The 19,161-nt window shown below is 46.5% G+C and overlaps 1 protein-coding gene and 1 non-coding gene across 2 annotated transcripts; both read right to left on the bottom strand.

Annotated features, from left to right (window-relative positions):
- Positions 1–16,305: 16,305 nt before the first annotated feature.
- Rps26 (ribosomal protein S26) lies at positions 16,306–18,266 on the bottom strand. The gene is made up of 4 exons (XM_070042763.1): positions 18,178–18,266; positions 17,786–17,963; positions 16,774–16,904; positions 16,306–16,422 (listed from the first exon to the last, which is right to left on the bottom strand). Exons 1-4 carry the CDS (start codon positions 18,178–18,180, stop codon positions 16,387–16,389), a joined length of 348 nt encoding a protein of 115 aa, XP_069898864.1. The 5' UTR covers positions 18,181–18,266; the 3' UTR covers positions 16,306–16,386.
- Positions 17,240–17,372, bottom strand: LOC138806700 (small nucleolar RNA SNORA42/SNORA80 family). The gene has a single exon (XR_011365965.1). It is a non-coding gene; the product is annotated as a small nucleolar RNA SNORA42/SNORA80 family (small nucleolar RNA).
- Positions 18,267–19,161: the final 895 nt, after the last annotated feature.

Genomic DNA, 19,161 nt, shown 5'->3' with positions numbered 1-19,161 from the left:
ACTCAGGAGGCTGAGATCTAAGGATCGCAATTCAAAGCCAGCCCAGGCAGGAAAGTTCATGAGATTCTTACCTCCAATAAATAACTCAGGAAAAGATGGAAGTGGTGCTATGGCTCAAGTGGTAAAAGGCTAGACTTGAACACAAAGAGGTTCAGGGACAGTGCCCAGGACCTGAGTTCAAGCCTCAGGATTAGCAAAAAACAAAATAAAAGGGCTGGGAAGGTGGCACAGTGGTAGAGTGCTTGCCTTGCATGCCTGAGGCCCTGGGTTCGATTCCTCAGCACCACATAAGCAAAAAGAAAAAAGCCGGAAGTGGTGCTGTGGCTCAAGTGGAAGAGTATTAGCCTTGAGCTGAAGAGCTGAGGAACAGCGCCCAGGCCCCGAGTTCAGGCCCCATGACCGGACCCAAAAACAAAACAAAACAAAACAAAAACCCTTCTTGGGGCTGGGAAGGTGGCTCAGTGGTAGAGTGTTTGCCTCCCATGCATGAGGCCCTGGGTTCAATTCTTCAGCATCATATAAGCAGAAAAAGCTGGAAATGGTGCTGTGGCCCAAGTGGTAGAGCACTAGCCTTGAGCTGAAGAGCTGAGGGACAGCACCCAGGCCCAGAGTCCAGTCCCCATGACTGACAAAAAACAAAACAAAACAAAACCCTTCTCAACTAATAGCTGGGCGCAGTGGTGCATGCTTACCATCTAGCTACGTGGGAGGCTGCGATCAGGAGGACTGTGGTTCCAGGCCATCCAGGGCAACAAAGTCTATGAGACCATATCTCAAAGGAAGAAGCTGGCATTTTCTCATCATCTCAGCTAGGAAAGGAAGCCAAAAAGAGGTGGATCCTAGCTCAGGTATGAACCTGGGCACAAACTGAGGCCCTCTCTCCCAAATAATGAGTGCACAAAAGGCCTGGGAGGGGCTGGGAAGGTGGCTCAGTGGTAGAGCGCTTGCCTTGCATGCATGAGACCCTGGGTTCCATTCCTCAGCACCACATAAGCAAAAAGAAAAAAGCCGGAAGTGGCGCTGAGGTTCAGGTGGTAGAGCGTTAGCCTTGAGCTGAAGAGCTGAGGGACAGCGCCCAGGCCCAGAGTTCAGGCCCCACGACTGGACCCAAAAAAAACAAAAAAAACAAAAGGTCTGGGAGTGTGGCTTAGCGGCATGGCACTTGTCTAGCAAGTGCCAGACCCTGAGTTCAAACCTCCATTCTGCCAATGAATAAATAAGTAAACCTGGGCTCTGGTGGCTCACACCTGTAATCCTAGCTATTCAGGAGGCTGAGATCTGAGGATCACGCTTCAAAGTCTGGGCAAGAAAGTCTATCTCCTCTCCAATAAACTACTCAGAAAAAGCCTGAAGTGGCACTGTACCTCAAGTGGTGGAGTGCTAGCCTTGAGCAAAAAAAGCTCAGGGACAGCGCCCAGGTCCAGAGTCCAAGTCCCGGGACAGGCAAAAAAAAAAAAAAAAAAAAAAAAAAATAGATTGAAGCATTTCGAATAGTAACCATCCTCCACCCACATTACTCCCCCCCCCCCCCCCCCCCCGCCCCACTATCCATAATCAAAGCCCCTGAGCCAGCTAGGTGGAGTTTTACAGCCAGATCTTTGAGCCATAAACATCAGGAATGTGACTGCTATTTTCAGAGACTTCCCAGGCTGGCCTAACCTAAACCTCAGCCTCTAGGGTGGCTGAGGCTACAGGTTTGAGCTATGGCACTCAGCCTGCCTGATATCGTTGAATATTAGCTTGAGATAAGGCTTTCATCCAACTTGGATGGAAGACATCTTTGTCCTGACTGCCATAGGAGCCTTTCACTCCAGTCAGAGTCCTGGGATCCACCAGTCTTGGGTTTTTTGTTTTGTTTTGTTTTTGCCAGTCCTGGGGCTTGAACTCAGGGACTTAGCACTTTTGCACAAGGCTAGAACTCTACCACTTGAGCCATAGTTCTACTTCTGGCTTTTGTGCTTAACTGAAGAGTCTCATGGATTTTCCTGCTGGCTTTAAACTACAATCCTCAGATCTCAGTCTCCTGAGTAGCTAGGATTAAGGCGTGAGCCACCAGTAACCTGGCTTGGCTATACTTTTTTTTTTTTTGGCTGTGGGGTCTGAACTCTGGGCCTAGGTAGGCACTGTCCCTCAGCTCTTCGGCTCAAAGCTAGCACTCTACCACTTGAACCACAATGCCACTTCCAGCTTTTTCTCCTTATGTGGTGCTGAGGAATCGAACCCAGGGCCTCAGGCATGCAAGGCAAGCGCTCTACCACTGAGCCACCTTCCTAGCCCGACAGTAATGTCTTGTGCAAGAAGAAAATGGAATTGACAAGCTGGGAGTTGCTGGTTCACGCCTATAATCCTAACTACTCAACAGGCTGAGATATGAGGATTGGGGTTCAAAGCCAGCTGGAGCAGGAAACTCTGTGAGACTTTTATCTCCAATAAACCACTCAGAAAATTGGAAGTGGTGTTGTGGCACAAGTGGTAGAGTGCTTGCCTTGAGCTGAAGAGCTGAGGAACAGCGCCCAGACCCAGGGTTCAAGCCTCCCAATCGACCAAAAAAAGAAGAAAGAAAAAAAAAAAAAAGAAAATGGAATTGACATACTTTAAATATTTAAAGGAAAATATGTGAGTGGAATTGTGATAGATATGAAGGAACTCAAGAAATATTCCCATGAGCCTTTCCTAAAAAGTCTACTTTAGAAGTCACTTCAGAGACAGCAATGTAAAGGTTGAGAGCAAGCACTGTACATAGGTTATTAACAGATTTGAGACTAGATGAAAGTTCATGGCTGTAAGCCTAGCTACTTAGGAGGTTGAGATTTGAGGACTTCAGTTCCAAGGCAGGAAAGTTTGTGAGACTCTTCAATCATAGAAAAAAGCTGGAGGTGGAGATGTAACTCAAGTTATAGTCTCTGAGCTCAGGGACAGTGCCCAAACCTGAGTTCAAGCCCCAGGACCAGCAACAAAAATAATCATAAAAAATAGAATGTTAGCTGAGCACTGGTGGCTTATGCATTTAATCTGCTCGGAGGCTGAGAGCTGAGGATCATAGATTAAAGCCAGCTGGGGAGGAAAGTCCATGAGATACTACCAATTCACCAGCAAAAACCTGAAAACGGAGTTGTGTCTTAAGTAGTAGAACACTATTCTTGAACAAAAAGCTCAGGGATAGCACTCAGTTCCTGAGTTCAAATCTTAGAAACAGCAAACCCCTTCTCCCACACATACAGGATAGCAGACTAAAGAGGGGAAATGTAGAGGTTGGAAACTAAGTGGGAAAGGTATCAGGCTTCTTGGCCTCGGTGGCATTTCTTTTTTTTTTTGGGTCCAGGCGTGGGGCCTGAACTCTGGGCCTGGGCGCTGTCCCTCAGCTCTTCAGCTCAAGGCTAGCACTCTACCACCTGAGCCACAGTGCCACTTCTGGCTTTTTTCTTTTTGCTTATGTGGTGCTGAGGAATCAAACCCAGGGCCTCAGGCATGCAAGGCAAGCGCTCTACCACTGAGCCACCTTCCCAGCCCCTCGGTGACATTTCTGCCTTTGGGGTAAATGTCAAGATTCCTTCATGAAAGGAGAATCTTATGATTTACTAACAGCCCTAAGGGCTAAAAGGTAAGTGAAGATAATAGTTTCTATGACTTGCCTCCGGGAAGAGAAATTCTAGTTTCCTTTCTTTTTCTTTCTTTCTTTCCCTTCCTTCCTTCTTCCCTCCCTCCCTCCCTCCCTTTCTTTCCTTTCTTTCTTTCTTTCTTTTTTCTTTCTTTCTTTCTTTCTTTCTTTCTTTCTTTTTCTCTCTCTCCCCTTCCTTCCTTCCTTCCTTCCTTTCTCTCTCTTTCTTTCTTTCTCTTTCTTTCTTTCTTTTTTCTCTCTCTCCCCCTTCCTTCCTTCCTTCCTTCCTTCCTCTCTCTCTCTCTCTCTTTCTTTCTTTCTTTTTTGCCAGTACTGACACTTGTGAACTCTGAGCCTAGGCACTGTCCCTGAGTCTCTTTCAATCAAGGTGAGCTCTTTATCACATGAGCCACAGCACCCTTCCAGCTCTTTTGAGTTTATTAGAGATTAGAGTCTCACAGAGTTTCCTGCTGGCTTTGAATGGTGATCCTCAGAGCCTCCTGAATAGCTAGAATTACAGGTGAAGCCACTGGTACCCAGCTTCTAGTTTGTGTCTTTCTTAGAATGGCAGTTATGAGTCAGGAATAATGGATAGCAGTGTGTGTGTGTGTGTGTGTGTGTGTGTGTGTGTGTGTGTGTGTGTGTGTGTGTGTGTGTGTGTGTGTGTAGTTATCAAAGTCTCCTGGCACTCATTTGCAGTAAAGATTCTGCCATTTAAAAAAAAAAAAAAAAGGAGCTGGGTAGGGTAGGTGGTACCTCCCTGTGACTCCTCTAGCACTAGCACTTAGGAATCAGAGGCAGGAGAGTCTTTTTTTTTTTTTTTTTTTGGCCAATCCTGGGGCTTGAACTCAGGTCCTGGGCACTGTCCTTGAGACTTTCTGTACTCAAGATTAGCACTCTACCTTTGACTGACAGTGCCACTTCCAGCTTTTTCTGTTTATGTGGTACTGGGGAATTGGACCCAGGGCTTCATGCATGCTAGGCAAGCAGTCTACCACTAAGCCACATTCCCAGCCAGCTCCTTGGCTTTTATGTATTTGTTTGTTTATTTTGTGCCAGTACTGGGGTTGAACTCAGGGCCTGGGACTCTAACCCTTGGATTTTTTTTTAACTGTATTTTTTTGTCTTTTCTTTTCTTTTCTTTTTTTTTTTTTGATACTGGGGATCGAACCCAGGACGTTGCACTTGCTAGGCAAGCACTTTGCCACTGAGCTACATCCCAGCCCCCCTTAGATTTTTTTCACACAAGGCTAGTACTCTACCAAATGAGCCATGGCTCCACTTCTAACTTTTTGGTGGTTAATTGGAGATAAGAGTCTCATGGACTTTCCTGTCCAGGCTGACTTTGAACTATGCTCTTCAGATCTCAGCCTCCTGAGTAGCTAGGATTACAGGCGTGAGCCACCAGTGCCCAGTGACTTTCTACCTCCTTCTTTTTTTTTTTTTTTTGTCAGTTGTGGGCTTGAACTCTAGGCCTGGGCGCTGTCCCTGAGCTCTTCAGCTCAAGGCGAGTGTTCAACCACTTGAGCCACAGTGCCACTTCTGGTTTTCTGAGTGGTATATTGGAGATAAGAGGCTCACAAACTTTCCTGCCCGGGCTGGCTTTGAACTGTGATCCTCAGATCTCAGCCTCCTGAGTAGCTAAGATTACAGGTGTAAGCCACTGACACCGAGTGACTTTCTATTTTTTAAAAAGATTTTTTTTCCAGCTGTCAGTGGCTCAGGCCTATAATTCTAGCTACTCAGAAGATTGAGAACTTAGGACTGAAGTTCAAAGCCAGCCCAGAAAGAAAGTTTATGGGATTTTATGTAAATGCTGAAAGTAGAGCTGTGGTTCAATTGGTAGAGTGCCAGCCTTGAGAGTAAAAGCTAAGCAAGAGGGTGAGACCCAGAGTTCAAGTTCTAGTACTAGCACAAGAAGAAAGAAAGAGAGAAAGGAAGAAAGAAAGGAGGAAGGAAGGAAGGAGGAAGGGAGGGAGGGAAGGAAAGAAGGAAGGAAGGAAGGAAGGAAGGAAAGAAGGGAGGGAGGGAGGGAGGGAAGATGGGAGGGAGAGAAGGAAGGAAAGAAGAAAAAGAAAGGAAGGAGGAAGTGGCGCTGTGGCTCCAGTGGTAGAGCGCCAGCCTTGAGCTGAAGAGCTGAGGGACAGCACTCAGGCTCAGAGTTCAGGACCCATGACCGACAAAAAATAAAAATAAAAAGAAGGAAGAGAGAAAACAAACACACACTGATTACACACACTTAGAACTAAAAGGAGAGTTGTTTTAGGAACTGAGGTGGCAAGAATAGTAATGAGTTACATTTAGCTGGGCATCAGTGGCTCAGACCTGTAATCCTAGCTACTCAGGAGGCTCAGATCTGAGGATCATGGTTCAAAGCCAGCCCGGGCAGGAAAGACCGTGAGACTCCTATCTCCAATAAACCACCAGAAAACCAGAAGTGGCTCTGTGGCTCAAGTGGTACAGCACTAGCTTTAAACTGAAGAGTTGAGGGACAGCGCCCAGGCCCAGAGTTCAAGCCCCACGACCAACAAAACAAACAAAAAACAAAACAAAAACTCCCAAAACAGAAAGAGCCCAGGGACAGGGCTGGGAATGTGGCTTAGTGGTAGAGTGCTTGCCTAGCATGCATGAAGCACTGGGTTCAATTCCTCAGTACCACATAAACAGAAAAAGCTGGAAGTGGCACTTTGGCTGAAGTGGTACAGTGCTTGCCTTGAGTGCAAAAGCTCAGGGACAGCTCCAGGCTCTGAGTTCAAGCCCCACATGGGAGGGGGGAGAGTTACATTTACTCTGATCTGTGTGTGTCAGCAACCAGCCTGAGTCCCTCACATTTCCTGCATGATTTCATTTAATCTCTAACATTTAATCTTCCAGAGGCTTGTGAGGAATTTATTATTATTGCTCACACTAGATCACAAAAGGTGACTTTCCCAATCCAATGCACATAGCACATTTCATTAGAATTTGCCCCAGGGGTTTGCCCCTAACGGTCCTGACACTAAGCTCCTGCTCTTTGGTGATTGATTCAGTTGTTTTCTTTCTTTCTTTCTTTCTTTCTTTCTTTCTTTCTTTCTTTCTTTCTTTCTTTCTTTCTTTCTTTCTTTCTTTCTTTCTTTCTTTCTTTCTTTCTTTCTCTTTTTTTTTTTTTGCTGGTCGTGGGGCCTGAATTCTGGGCCTGGGCGCTGTCCCTCAGCTCTTCAGCTCAAGGCGAGCGCTCTACCACTTGAGCCACAGCGCCACTTCCGGCTTTTTTTTTCTGCTTATGTGGTGCTGAGGAATCGAACCCAGGGCCTCATGCATGCAAGGCAAGCGCTCTACCACTGAGCCACCTTCCCAGCCCCTCTTTTTCTTTTCTTGCACCACATAAGCAGAAAAAGCCGAAGTGGCAGTGTGGCTCCAGTGGTAGAGCGCTAGCCTTGAGCTGAAGAGCTGAGGGACAGCGCCCAGTCACAGAGTTCAGGCCCCACAACCATCCAAAAAGAAAAAAAAAGTCTCACAGATGTTCCTGCTCGGGCTGACTTTGAACCACAATCCCCAGATCTCAGCCTCCTGAGTAGTGAGGATCACAGGCATGAGCCACTGACACCCAGCTGATTCAGTTGTTTTCTAACCCCAAAGTCTGGCTAGTTGACTCTGAGTGAATGTTCTGAATTTATTTTTTCACCAAAATATTATTGAGAGGACTTAAAGAAGACCTCAGTAAGTGAAAAATTACTATGGTTTGAAACAATGTTTGGAAATTTAATTTCAGTGCAACTGCCTGGCCAGGTTGTGCCTATGAGAGGCGGTTGGGTCAGGCTGCTCTGCTCCCTCTGGTGGACTGGTGCTATTATTGCAGTGCTGGGTTTCTCTTTTTTTTCTGGTTCTTGCTCCCCCACTGTGCAGTTGCTCTGTCTTGTTACAAAACAGCAAGAAGCCTTTGTCAGCTGTCAGCCCTTCAATATTGAACTTCTTAGCCTTCAAAACTGTAAAAAATAAATGTTGTTTCTTTATAAAATGCCCTATATCTAGGGCTGGGAATGTGGCTTAGTGGTAAAATGCTTGCCTAGCATGCATGAAGCCCTGGGTTTGATTCCTCAGTTACCACATAAACAGAAAAAGCCAGAAGTGGCGCTGTGGCTCAAGGAGTAGAGTGCTAGCCTTGAGCAAAAGAAGCTCAGGGACAGTGCTCAGGCCCTGAGTTCAAGCCCCAGGAATGTCAAAAAACAAAACAAAACAAAACAAACAAACAAACAAAAAACCCTATCTATAGTATTAAGTTGAAGCGACTAGAACACACATACCTCGAGGCTGGGAAGGTGGCTCAGTGGTAGAGCGCTTGCTTTGCATGCGTGAGGCCCTGGGTTTGATTCCTCAGCACCACATAAGCAAAAAGAAAAAAGCCAGAAGTGGCACTGTGGCTCAGGTGGTAGAGTGCTAGCCTTGAGCTGAAGAGCTGAGGGACAGCGCCCAGGCCCAGAGTTCAGGCCCCACGATTGGACCAAAAAAAAAAAAAAAAAAAAAAGCTGGAAGTGGCACTGTGGTTCAAGTGGTAGAGCACTAGCCTTGAGCTGAAGAGCTGAGGGACAGTGCTCAGGTCCAGAGTTCAGGTCCCTGACTGGACCTCAAAACAAACAAACAAAATACACACACACACACACACACACACACACACACACACACACACACTCACACTCACCTACCTTGTTCATGGATGGAAAGTCAACATTGCTCAAATGTCAAAGTTTCTCCAAATTGATCTAGGCATTCAATATAGTCCAGTTAAAATCCAAATTGACTTGTTTTTTTAGGCCTTTGTTACCTGCCACTTTTGCTCATTGAATAGTGCTGTTATCAACTGGGCCAAGCTTCCAACCCCCCCAATTTTTTAATTCAGTTTACCCTACATGACTTCAAAACTCACAGGCAGGTGCTGGTGGTTTAGCTCAAGCAGAATAGTCTGTGACTCTATCACCAATTAACCAGCAAAATGCATGACTGGAGGTGACGTAAGTGATAGAGCTGCAACCATAACCAAGTAGGCCCAGTAAGTTTGAGAAGATCTGACCCAAACCCTAGTACCCCTTTCAAAAAGAGCAAAGGAGAGGAGAGGAAAGAAGAGAAGAGAGATGAGGAGAGGAGAATCACAAAACTCAAGATCTGGAATTCAAACTCTAGTATATGTACAAAAAGAAAGACAAAGGGGCTGGGAAGGTGGCTCAAGTGGTAGAGCGCTAGCCTTGAGCTGAAGAGCTGAGGGACAGCGCCCAGGCCCAGAGTTCAGGCCCCATGACCGGACCCAAAAACAAACAAACAAACAAACAAAAAAGAGACAGAGAGGCTTGGAAGTTGGCTCAGTGGTTGGGCACTTGCCTTGCATGCATGAGGCCCTGGGTTCGATTCCTCAGCACCACATAAGCAAAAAGAAAAAAGCCAGAAGTGGCGCTGTGGCTCAAGTGGTAGCGCGCTAGCCTTGAGCTGAAGAGCTGAGGGACAGCGCCCAGGCCCAGAGTTCAGGCCCCATGACTGGACCCAAAAAAAAAAAAAAAAAAAAAGAGACAGAGAGAGATAAACCAAACTTGAAGAAAAATATGCAAATTATATATCTGAACAATGAATCAAAACTAAGGAATAAAGAACTCTCAAAACTAGAAATTTAGGGCTGGGAAGTTGGCTCAGTGGTAGAGCGCTTGTCTTGCATGCATGAGGCCCTGGTTTCGATTCCTCAGCACCACATAAGCAGAAAAAAAAAAAAGCTGGAAGTGGCACTGTGGCTCAAGTGGTAGAGTGCTAGCCTTGAGCTGAAGAGCTGAGGGACAGCACCCAGACCCAGAGTTAAGGCCCCACGACCAGACCAAAAAAACCCCAACAAACTAGAAATTTAGGGCTGCTAGGGGCCAGTGGCTCACGCCTGTAATCCTCACTACTCAGAAGGTTGAGATCTGAGGAAAAACATTCAAAACCAGGCAGGGCAGGAAAGCCCATGAGATTCTTATCTCCAATAAATCACTAGAAAATGGGAAGTGGCGCAGTGGCTCAAGCCGTAGAGTGCTCGCCTTGAGCTGAAGAGCTGAGGGACAGCACCCAGGCCCAGAGTTCAAGCCCCATGACTGACAAAAAAAAAAAAAATAGAGCTGGGCTGTGTACAAGGTCCAGGTTTCAATCCCAGCACACACACACACACACACACACACACACACACACACACACACACACACATACACACACACGTTTATTTGTACTGTACCACAGAATGAAACTCAGTGTCTCACCTTTGTGTTAGCTATATGCTTTATTACTTGAGCCATGCCTCCAGTCCCCCCTTTTTTGTGCCAGTTCAAGCCCTCAGGGCCTGGGCACTGTCCCTGACCTGCTTCTTCTTCTTTCTTCTTTTTTCGGTCTACCACTTGAGCCACAGAGCCAATTCCGGTTTTCTGGTGGTTAATTGGAGATAAGAGTATCTCAGTCCTGGTACTGATGGCTCACATCTGTAATCCTATCTACTCAGGAGGCTAAGATCTGAGGATCCAGGTTCTAAGCCAGCCTGGGCAGGAAAGTCAGTGACACACTTATCTCCAATAAACCACCAGAAAACCACAAGTGGCACTGTAGCTCAAGTGGTAGAGTGCTAGCCTTGAGCTGAAGAGCTGAGGGACAGCCCAGGCCCAGAGTTCAAGCCCAATGACTGACCAAAAAAAAAAAAAAAAAAGCCTCAGACTTTTCTTCCCTGTGCTGGTTTTTGACTCCAATCCTCAGATCTCAGCCTCCTGAGTAGCTAGGTTTTCAGGAGTGAGCTATCAGTGCCCAGCTAGCCTGAGCTTCTTTTGCTCAAGGCTAGCACTCTACCACTTAAACCACAGCAGCACTTGGAGCTTTTTCTGGTTATGTGGTACTGAGGAATCGAACCCAGGACTTCATGCATGCTAGCCAAACATTCTACCACTAAACCATATTCCCAGCCCATCCAGGCCCTTTTGGCTTGAACTCAGGGCCTGGACATTGAGTTCTATCACTTGAGCCACATCTCCAGTTTGGGCTTTTTGCTAGTTAATTGGAGATAGAGTATCACATACTTTTCTGCCTGGGCTGACTCTGTACTTTGATTCCCATATATACATATCTCAGTCTATTGATAGCTAGGTAGCTAGGCTAAGTTATTTCCTTCCTCTACCCCTATCCCTCCCCCCCCCCCCCCCCCCCCGCCTCCTGCTGGAATCTAGGGCTTTACACATGCGCTGGGAAAAAATGCTCCACCACTGAGCTACATGTACAGTACACCAGATTTTTTTTTTTTTTTTGGTTGGTGGTGGGGCCTGAACTCTGGGCCTAGGCATTGACCCTCAGCTCTTCAGCTCAAGGCTAGCACTCTACCACTTGAGCCACAGTGCCATTTCTGGCTTCTTCTGGTTATGTGGTGCTGAGGAATCAAACCTAGGGCCTCATTCATGCAAAGCAAGCACTCTACCACCGAGCCACCTTCCCAGCACCTCTTTTTTGGTCGGTTTTGGAGCTTAAACTCAGGGCCTTGGTGCTGACCCTGTGCCAGTTTGTGTTCAAGGCTAACACTCTACCAGTTGAGCCACAACTTCACATCCAGTTTTTGAGTAGTTAATTGGAGATAGAGTCTCATGGGGACTTTTCTGCCTGGGTTGGCTTTGAACCACAATCTTCAGATTTCAGCCTCCTGAGTAGGATTATAGGCATTCACCACCAGCTGCCCCAGATCTAATTTCTATGCAGCCCTTTCCACCCCCCTTTACAATTTCCCCCATCTGTTTCACTTCTTTTACAGTCCCCTATAACTCAAGCCTTATTACCAGTAAAATCATCCAGTCTCAATGTTCACTCTCTGGCCCAGTGGCAACCAAAAGAACCCCTGTCCACTAATTGTACATTCCTGGTGTGGTTATTTGGAGCTGGGGTCTCAAGCTGGTAAAAGAATTTACTAAGGAAGCCAGGCACCAGTGGCTCATGCCTGTAATCCTAGCTACTCAGGAGGCTGAGAACTGAGGATTGAGGTTCAAAGCCAGCCCGGGCAAGAAAGTCTGTGAAACTCTTATCTCCAATAAACTACCAGAAAACAGGAAATGGCACTGTAGCTCAAGTGGTAGAGTACTGGCCTTGAGCTGAAGAGCTGAGGGACAGTGCTCAGGACCAGAGTTCGAGGCCCATGACCGACAAAAAAAAAAAAAAATTTACTAAAGAGATGAGCTCAGCCCTCCTCCCCCCACATTGATCAAAGCCTCGAGTCGCTGCATCATTCTCGGTGACATGCCCAAGAGAAAGGCTAAAGGTGATGCTAAAGGATATAAAGCAAAGGTGAAGGATGAGCCACAGAGAAGATCCGCCAGGTAGTCTGCTAAACCTGCTCCTCCAAAGCCAGAGCCCAAGCCTAAAAAAGCCCTGCAAAGAAGGGAGAGAAGGTACCCAAAGGGAAGCAAGGGATAGCTGATGCTGGCAAGGATGGGAATAACCCTGCAGAAAATGGAGATGCCAAACAGACCAGACACAGAAAGCTGAAGTTGCTGTGGATGCCACGTGAAGTGTGTGCATTTTTGGTAGCTGTGTACTTCTGGTGACTGTACAGTTTGACATACTATTTTTTTGTCAAGTTTAATAAACATGCAGAATTTTGTTTTACTTTCTTTTTAAGCTATGTTGTTAGCACACAGAACACTTGTTTTGGGGAAAGGAGCATCTGTCACTAATAGAATGTCTCCAAAGCTGGATAAATACAGGGAAAACACCTTTCCCTGATAGTGTTGAGAGGCTTCTTGTTGGCTCTTAGAAGGAGGAATTCCCTCATGCTGACACACAGCCATCTTGGCACAACACCTTGTGATGTGGGAAAACTCAAAATAACTTTTGTCCTCCTCCTCCATCATCAGCATAGACTTAACTCCCTTAAAACCAGAGGCCAGTGGGACCTTGACCCTCCCTGCCCCCTGGTTTTTGCGATGTCCAGGCAATCTGGACTTGACAGTGGCATCATTGAGATGGTTTTCCTTAAAAGAGCAGTGGTTTCCTTTTCTAAATCATGAATTTTCAGATTGATAATTCTGCCATTTTTCATTTCCTGAAAGTCAGGGTCGGCTTGTGAAAAGTTGTTAAACAACACATTTAATGTGAAATGTCAACCCTCTCTAAACTTTCCCTATTCAGAGTTTCAAATAAAGACATTATTGGGTTTTAAAATGGCTTTCTGATTTTGATAGTCCATCCAAGAAGGGAGTTTGAAAGTTGTTGTATACTATTTTTTTAAGGCAGGACATGTCTACCCATGTCCTGCCTAAAATACCATGATTGTTTATGAAAAGTATCTTTAATAATGCTGGATACAGTTTGGGTTGGGGGGGAAAAAAAGAATTTACTAAGGAAGTGGAGCTGTAGCTCAAGTGGTAGAGTGCTAGCCTAAAGTGGAGTGAGTTCAAGCCCCCAGTGCCAGCACAAAAGAAAAAGAAAAAGGGGCTGGGAAGGTGGCTCAGTGGTAGAGCACTTGCCTTGTATGCTCGAGGCCCTGGGTTCGATTCCTCAGCACCACATAAGAAAAAAGCCGGAAGTGGCACTGTGGCTCAAGTGGTAGAGCGCTAGCCTTGAGCTGAAGAGCTGAGGGACAGTGCCCAGGCCCAGAGTTCAGGACCCACAACCGGACCCAAAAAAAAAAAAAAAAGAAAAAGAAAAAACCCGGTGCCTGTGGCTCATGCCTGTAATCCTAGCTACTCAGGAGGCCGAGATGTGAGGATTGCGGTTCAAAGCCAGCCCAGGCAGGAAAGTCCCTGAGACTCCTATCTCCAATTAACCACCAGAAAACGGGAAGTGATGCTGTGGCTCAAGTGGTAGAGCACTCATCTTGAGCTAACAAGCTGAGGGACAGTGCCCAGAGTTCAAGCCCCATGACTTACCCAAAAAAATTTTTTTTTACTAAGACAGGAGGATAGAGAGAAATCTCTGTTTCTCATACTTACTTATTAGGAGACTAGTCTAGAGTCTCATCTGGATGCTAGCCACCCAAAAGGGCTGTCTGCACAGACAGGGTCAGCAGGAGGTTTTGTCTTTGGCTATGTCACTTTTTATTGGCTATTCTGGTGTTGTGGAATCTCCTGCTCTTAGCTGTCTCATTCCAAACAAAAACTGACACCAGCTAGGCGCCCGTGGTTTATGCCTATAATCCTAGGTACTTAGAAGGCTGAGCAGTAAGGATGGGGAGTTAAAAGCCAGCCCAAGGGCTGGGAAGGTGGCTCAGTGGTAGAGCGCTTGCCTTGCATGCCTGAGGCCCTGGGTTTGATTCCTCAGCACCACATAAGCAGAAAAAAAAAAAAGCCAGAAGTGGCGCAGTGGCTCAAGTGGGAGAGCGCTAGCCTTGAGCTGAAGAGCTGAGGGACAGCACCCAGGCCAAGAGTTTAGGCCAATGACTGGACTCCTCCCCGCCCCCCCCCCAAAAAAAAAAAGCCAGCCCAGACAGACAAATTAGACTCTTAGCTCCAATGAACAAGCAAAAAGCAGCTAGTAGAGGTGTGGTTCAAGTGGGTCTGGAGTGAAAAAAGCTAACAGTATTAGGCTGAGTTCAATCCCTAGTACTTCCACAAAAGAAAATTCCAGCTGGGCACCAGTGGCTCATGCCTGTAATCCTAGCTACTCAGGAGGCTGAGATCTGAGGATCATGGTTCAAAGGCTCCAGCAAGAAAAGTCTGCAAGGCTCTTATCTCCAATAAACCACTCAGAAAACCGGAAGTGATGCTCAAGTGGTAGAGCACTAGCCTTGGGCTGAAGAGGTGAGGGACAGAGCTCAGGCAGAGTTCAAGCCCCATGACCAACAAAAAAAAGAGAAAATTCCAAGTTAGAAGCCTAACCTAGAGTCATACAACTATGAATTCACAACTATTCCATACAACTATGGAATTCACAACTTGAAATCAGCCCTCTTTTAAGTTTCTTTTGTTGGTTGCATGGCTTGAACTCAGGGCCTGGAGGCTAACCTTAAACTCTTTTGCTCCAAGGCTAGTACTCTACCATTTTGAGCCACAGCTTCACTTCTAGATTTCTAGTGACTAATTGGATGTCTTACTTTCTTGCCCAGGCTGGCTTTGAACTGTGATCCTCAGATCTGTTGGGTTTGGTTTAACTAGGACTTGTATTCAGAAAAGAAAAGGGGGAGGGGGATGCCAAATACATAGGCAGTTAGTATTTACTGAACAAGTCCAGATTCCAGCCCCAATTCTTTCATTACCTCTCAGGAAGAAGGCCATATAGGAAATCATTTGGCATGGCTGGACAGTGCTTCTCCATGGCTACTCAAGGACAACTCCCTGCAGATTTTTGTTGTTTTTTTTTTTGCCGGTCCTGGGCTTGAACTCTGGGCCTGGGTGCCATCAGCTCTTCAGCTCAAGGCTAATGCTCTTCCACTTGAGCCACAGCGCCACTTCTGGCCTTTTCTGCTTATGTGGTGCTGAGCAATTGAACCCAGGGCCTCAGGCATGCTAGGCCAGCACCCTACCACTGAGCCACCTTCCCAGCCTCAGCCTGCAGTTTTCTATGACCTGCAAATGACCCTGGGCATAAATATATTCAGAGCTACCAAAAGAATTTTCTCAGGGGCTGGGAAGGTGGCTCTGTGGTAGAGTGCTTGCCTCACATTCATGAGACCCTGGGTTCCATTCCTCAGCACCACATAAGCAGAAAAAAACCAAAGTGGCACTGCGGCTCAAGTGGTAGTTAGCTAAACTAGCCTTGAGCTGAAGGGCAGCGCTCAGCCCCTACTATCCACAAATCTCAGGAAGCTGAGATTTGAGGGTAGAGGTTCAAAGCCAGCCTGGGCAGAAAGGTTTATGACACTTTTACTGCCAACAAACTACTCAGAAAAGCTGCAACTGGTGCTGATGCTCAAGTGGCAGGTTAGCCTTGAGCAAAAAAAACAGGATCAGGGACAGCACCCAGGCTCTTAGTTCAAGTCCAGGACCCACCCACCCACAAATATCTGGGGGTAAAGTATCACAGTAAAAAATACACTAAAAATGTCCAAATTAAAACAGGACACAGGGAAAGCCACAGGCCTGGCACACACAATCAAGCCTAACACTCTTTATCTGAAAAAAAAAAAAAAAATTCTACCTAAATGAGTGGTCCTTACTGGGTGAAGATGCAATCTCACATCTCCTTTTGCCTAGGATGACTGTCTCAACGAATTCAGTTAAGCTGCAGTTGTTTCAGTTCAAGATTTGTGGTAAGAATAATTTAAAAAAAATTTGTGGTATATGTTGACCCCCTAATTTGGGATCAACTGTTTTCTTTTTAGTAACATGAAGTTAAAGGGACTTATATGCTGGGTTAAACTATAAGCCTCCCAAGCAGTCTTGAAGTTGTCCCAAAGGTGTATTTCCTGCTTAAAAGTCTCCCATCAGGAATTATGAAAAATGTCTTAACTCCCAGTCCTATGTTCTTCTGTCTTTTTCTTTCTGGTACCAGGAATTCAACTCAAACTCATACATACACATCTCCAAGCTTCCTCCTTTTAATGCATTTTCAGGATGCCAACTTACTCGGATAGGTTGAAGCTCCCCAACATAGATACCCTTCCCTTTCCACATAGGCATACAAGGATCACTAAAGATCTAACATGTTAAAATAATTAAGTTCTAGGGGGTTAGGGGGTGCCTAACTGGTTAATTTTCCTTTGAACACTTGGTATAAAACACACTCCCATCTTGCACAAATACAGTCAACACGAGATATAAAGTATAATTTCCATTTTATTTGTTTTTGTTTTCCCTAGAAGACAGCTTTTCTGAAGTCTGGAACTATCCAGCAGCTCCTTACATTGGTTTTGGTGGAGGTCGTGGAGCAGCACCCTAAAAGGGAAAAAAAAGAAAAACAAAACACAGATGTAAGATGAGCATGTAGTTTGGCAGAGCACTTGCATAGCATGTATGAGGCCCTAGATTTGATCCCCATAACTACCAAAAGATAATGAGTCAAAACCCCTCCCCCCATTACTAACAACATACTATAAATGCTGGCTGAGGTGGAAGGACATCAAAATATCTTATTTGAAAAAAGGTTCTAATTTGAGAAGTCTCTAATCAATTGTTTATGTATGGGTTCCTTTGCCTTTCTAGAACAAGATTGTAACTCGATTATTTTTCTGGAAGTCAAGTTTCATCCACCCCTCTGTATTTTCAACCACTTTTACAAATACTCACAGCAGGTCTAAATCGGGGTGGGGGTGTTCGGTCCTTCCGGGCTTCACGAGATCGATTCCTGACGACCTTGCTGTGAATGGCACAACTCACGCAGTAATGGAGCTTTACATAGAGCTTGGGAAGCACATAAGCTGACAAAACATTTTAAATAGCTGTTATATTAACTGTCCTGCACCAATTCTCATTCATTCTGTCAAATCTAAGTCTGAGATATTTCTGGTATTTATCTGTAACTGCCAGTGTCACAAATATCACAATTCTTAAGTTCACGTCCTACATTCATTGAAGCTAAAAGCCTAGCTCCACCAGCGCACACTGCCATAGACAGGACGTATTATGAAGCCAAACATACAAGAGCTCAGCTGAAGGGGAAAAAAAAAGAACTGGGAATGTGGCTAGACTTGAAGCCCTGAAACTCAACCTAGAGGCTGAGATCAGTTCCTCCAAAAGGTCTTTTTCTTTTTTCCTCTGTGCAACCCCCTTCAGTGCCAGTAGCCCACAGATCGAGGCCAGGCAATGGTTCGGGACCACAGTTTGCTCTGGCATGGGACACTATGAAAGGCCCAGGGGGACGGGCCTGCCATAAATCCAACCCATGCATCCTCCAACAGTTTTGACAGATACAGAACACCCACTCCCCCAAGAACCTCCTTGTGGCTCCAATAATTTAAAAGCCATTCTTTCTTTTGTGGCACTCGGAATTGAATTCAGATCTCCTGCCATCCTTCTTGAAACAGTCAGGTAGGCAGATACCGTTTCTGGAATCATGTCCTACACAAGTCTGGTCTGGACTTAAGCCTGGAGTGGCAGCTGCACAAGTCAAAACGAAACATACACACACACAAAAAAAAACCTGCCCAAAGCTCAATCAACATCACCCAAGACAACAAATGCACCCTTCTCCTTCCCCAAGCACTTAGGAATTGTCCCAACGACTCCCACGGTGCCTATGGAGAGGGTAAGTGGAAAGGGCTGTGAGCACTAGGACCCTGACACCCCAAGATGCTCTCACCGTCGAAGACACTCGCTTCGGAAATGTCCCTGACGGCGGCGGCCTCCACTATGTTCCGGATGACAAACTTTTTAATGGCCTTGTCCTTGGGCACGCACCGGGCGCAGTTGGTGCAGCGGATAGGCTGCACGTGGCCGCGGCCCTTTTTGGCCCGGCCATTGTTCCTCCTCTTCTTCGTCTGCGGTGAAATAAGGATTGCATCTGCATTGTCCAGCCCGAGCCTGCTTCCGCTCCGTCCCCCGCCGGCGGCGCCTCCAAACGCCAGGCCCTCCTAGCTCAGGGTCACACACACACCGTCCCCACTTTCCCCCGTGCCCCGGCTCTCACATCCCCACAACCCGCGGCTTCTAGGCTCCACGCGCACCCCACGCTCACGACACACGCGTACTCACCATCTTGAAAGCGAGGGCCAGAGAGAGAGCCCGCCTCTCGGTCCGGGACTCTTATATACACGAGATCCCTACGCCACCACCGGAAGAACTCTTAGAAGACGTATCACTCCAGTAAGACGCAGTAAACCACTGTACTCAACACTCCCTCAGTCTATTTAGAGTTTCCGCTAAAATGTTGAGTGGAAATAAGTTCCTAAAGTTGATTAATCTGTGGGGGGGGGCGTGAAACAAAAATACCGGTGGGACTATTTAGCCTGCTAGCGGAGGAAGACTAGGTCTAGGAGTTCCACGAACGTGACGCACTAACCCGGAAGTAATTTTATGCGTATAGTTTCCGGCTTAAAAGTCACCGATTGCGCAGAGTACATGGTGCTGCTCGTCCGCAGTATCGGGGGAGAGCTGCATGCTGGGAGTTGTAGTATGAAGCCAAGAGGCCGCAGGCCCGGGGGCAAAGACCAAAGGGGGCGCCACACCTCGGTGAGACGCCCTCGCTTCACTTCTATTAGAGTAAACGTAGGAAAGGCTGCGTGGAAACAAACATTTTGTGTAGCTGGTCACTTACACTTGTAATCCTAGCTAGTAAGCAGGCTGAGCTCTGACCATCGCGATCCGAAGCCAGCCCTCCCCTCTTTAAGACAGATCCTTGAGACTCTTCTCTCTAATTAACCAGCAAAAGGGCAGAAGTGGGGCTGTGGCTCAAGTGGTACATCTCCAGGTACAGCTGAAGCAGCTAAGCAAGACCACAAAGTCGAGTTAAACCCCAGTACCTCCGGTATAAAGCTCCCTACAGAGGGGATGTTAGCAAGTGGGATTGATTCTTAGCCTATATCCTGTTAACACTTTAAACTTTGGTAGCATTTTGTTTGTACTCTATTATTTTCTCCCTCCCACCCTCCCTCTCTCCCTCACTCCATCCCCTCCATTCCTCTCTTCCTTTTCCTGAACTTTTCTGCTTCAGGCTAGCATTTTACCACTTGAGCCACA

Source organism: Dipodomys merriami, unplaced genomic scaffold (genome assembly GCF_024711535.1).
Source record: "Dipodomys merriami isolate MVZ:Mamm:240054 unplaced genomic scaffold, mDipMer1.0.p SCAF_10, whole genome shotgun sequence".
Lineage (NCBI taxonomy): Eukaryota > Metazoa > Chordata > Mammalia > Rodentia > Heteromyidae > Dipodomys > Dipodomys merriami.
This window is presented reverse-complemented; position numbering and strand designations above follow the sequence as displayed.

What these genes read in the sequence shown, in the direction of transcription:
- Rps26 (XM_070042763.1), bottom strand. An exon ending in CGAAGCGAGTGTCTTCGACG is followed by an intron (nt 16,905 to 17,785) that starts GTGAGAGCATCT and finishes ATGTTTTGTCAG; the next exon opens with CTTATGTGCTTCCCAAGCTC. An exon ending in CACCCCGATTTAGACCTGCT is followed by an intron (nt 16,423 to 16,773) that starts GTGAGTATTTGT and finishes TTTCCCTTTTAG; the next exon opens with GGTGCTGCTCCACGACCTCC.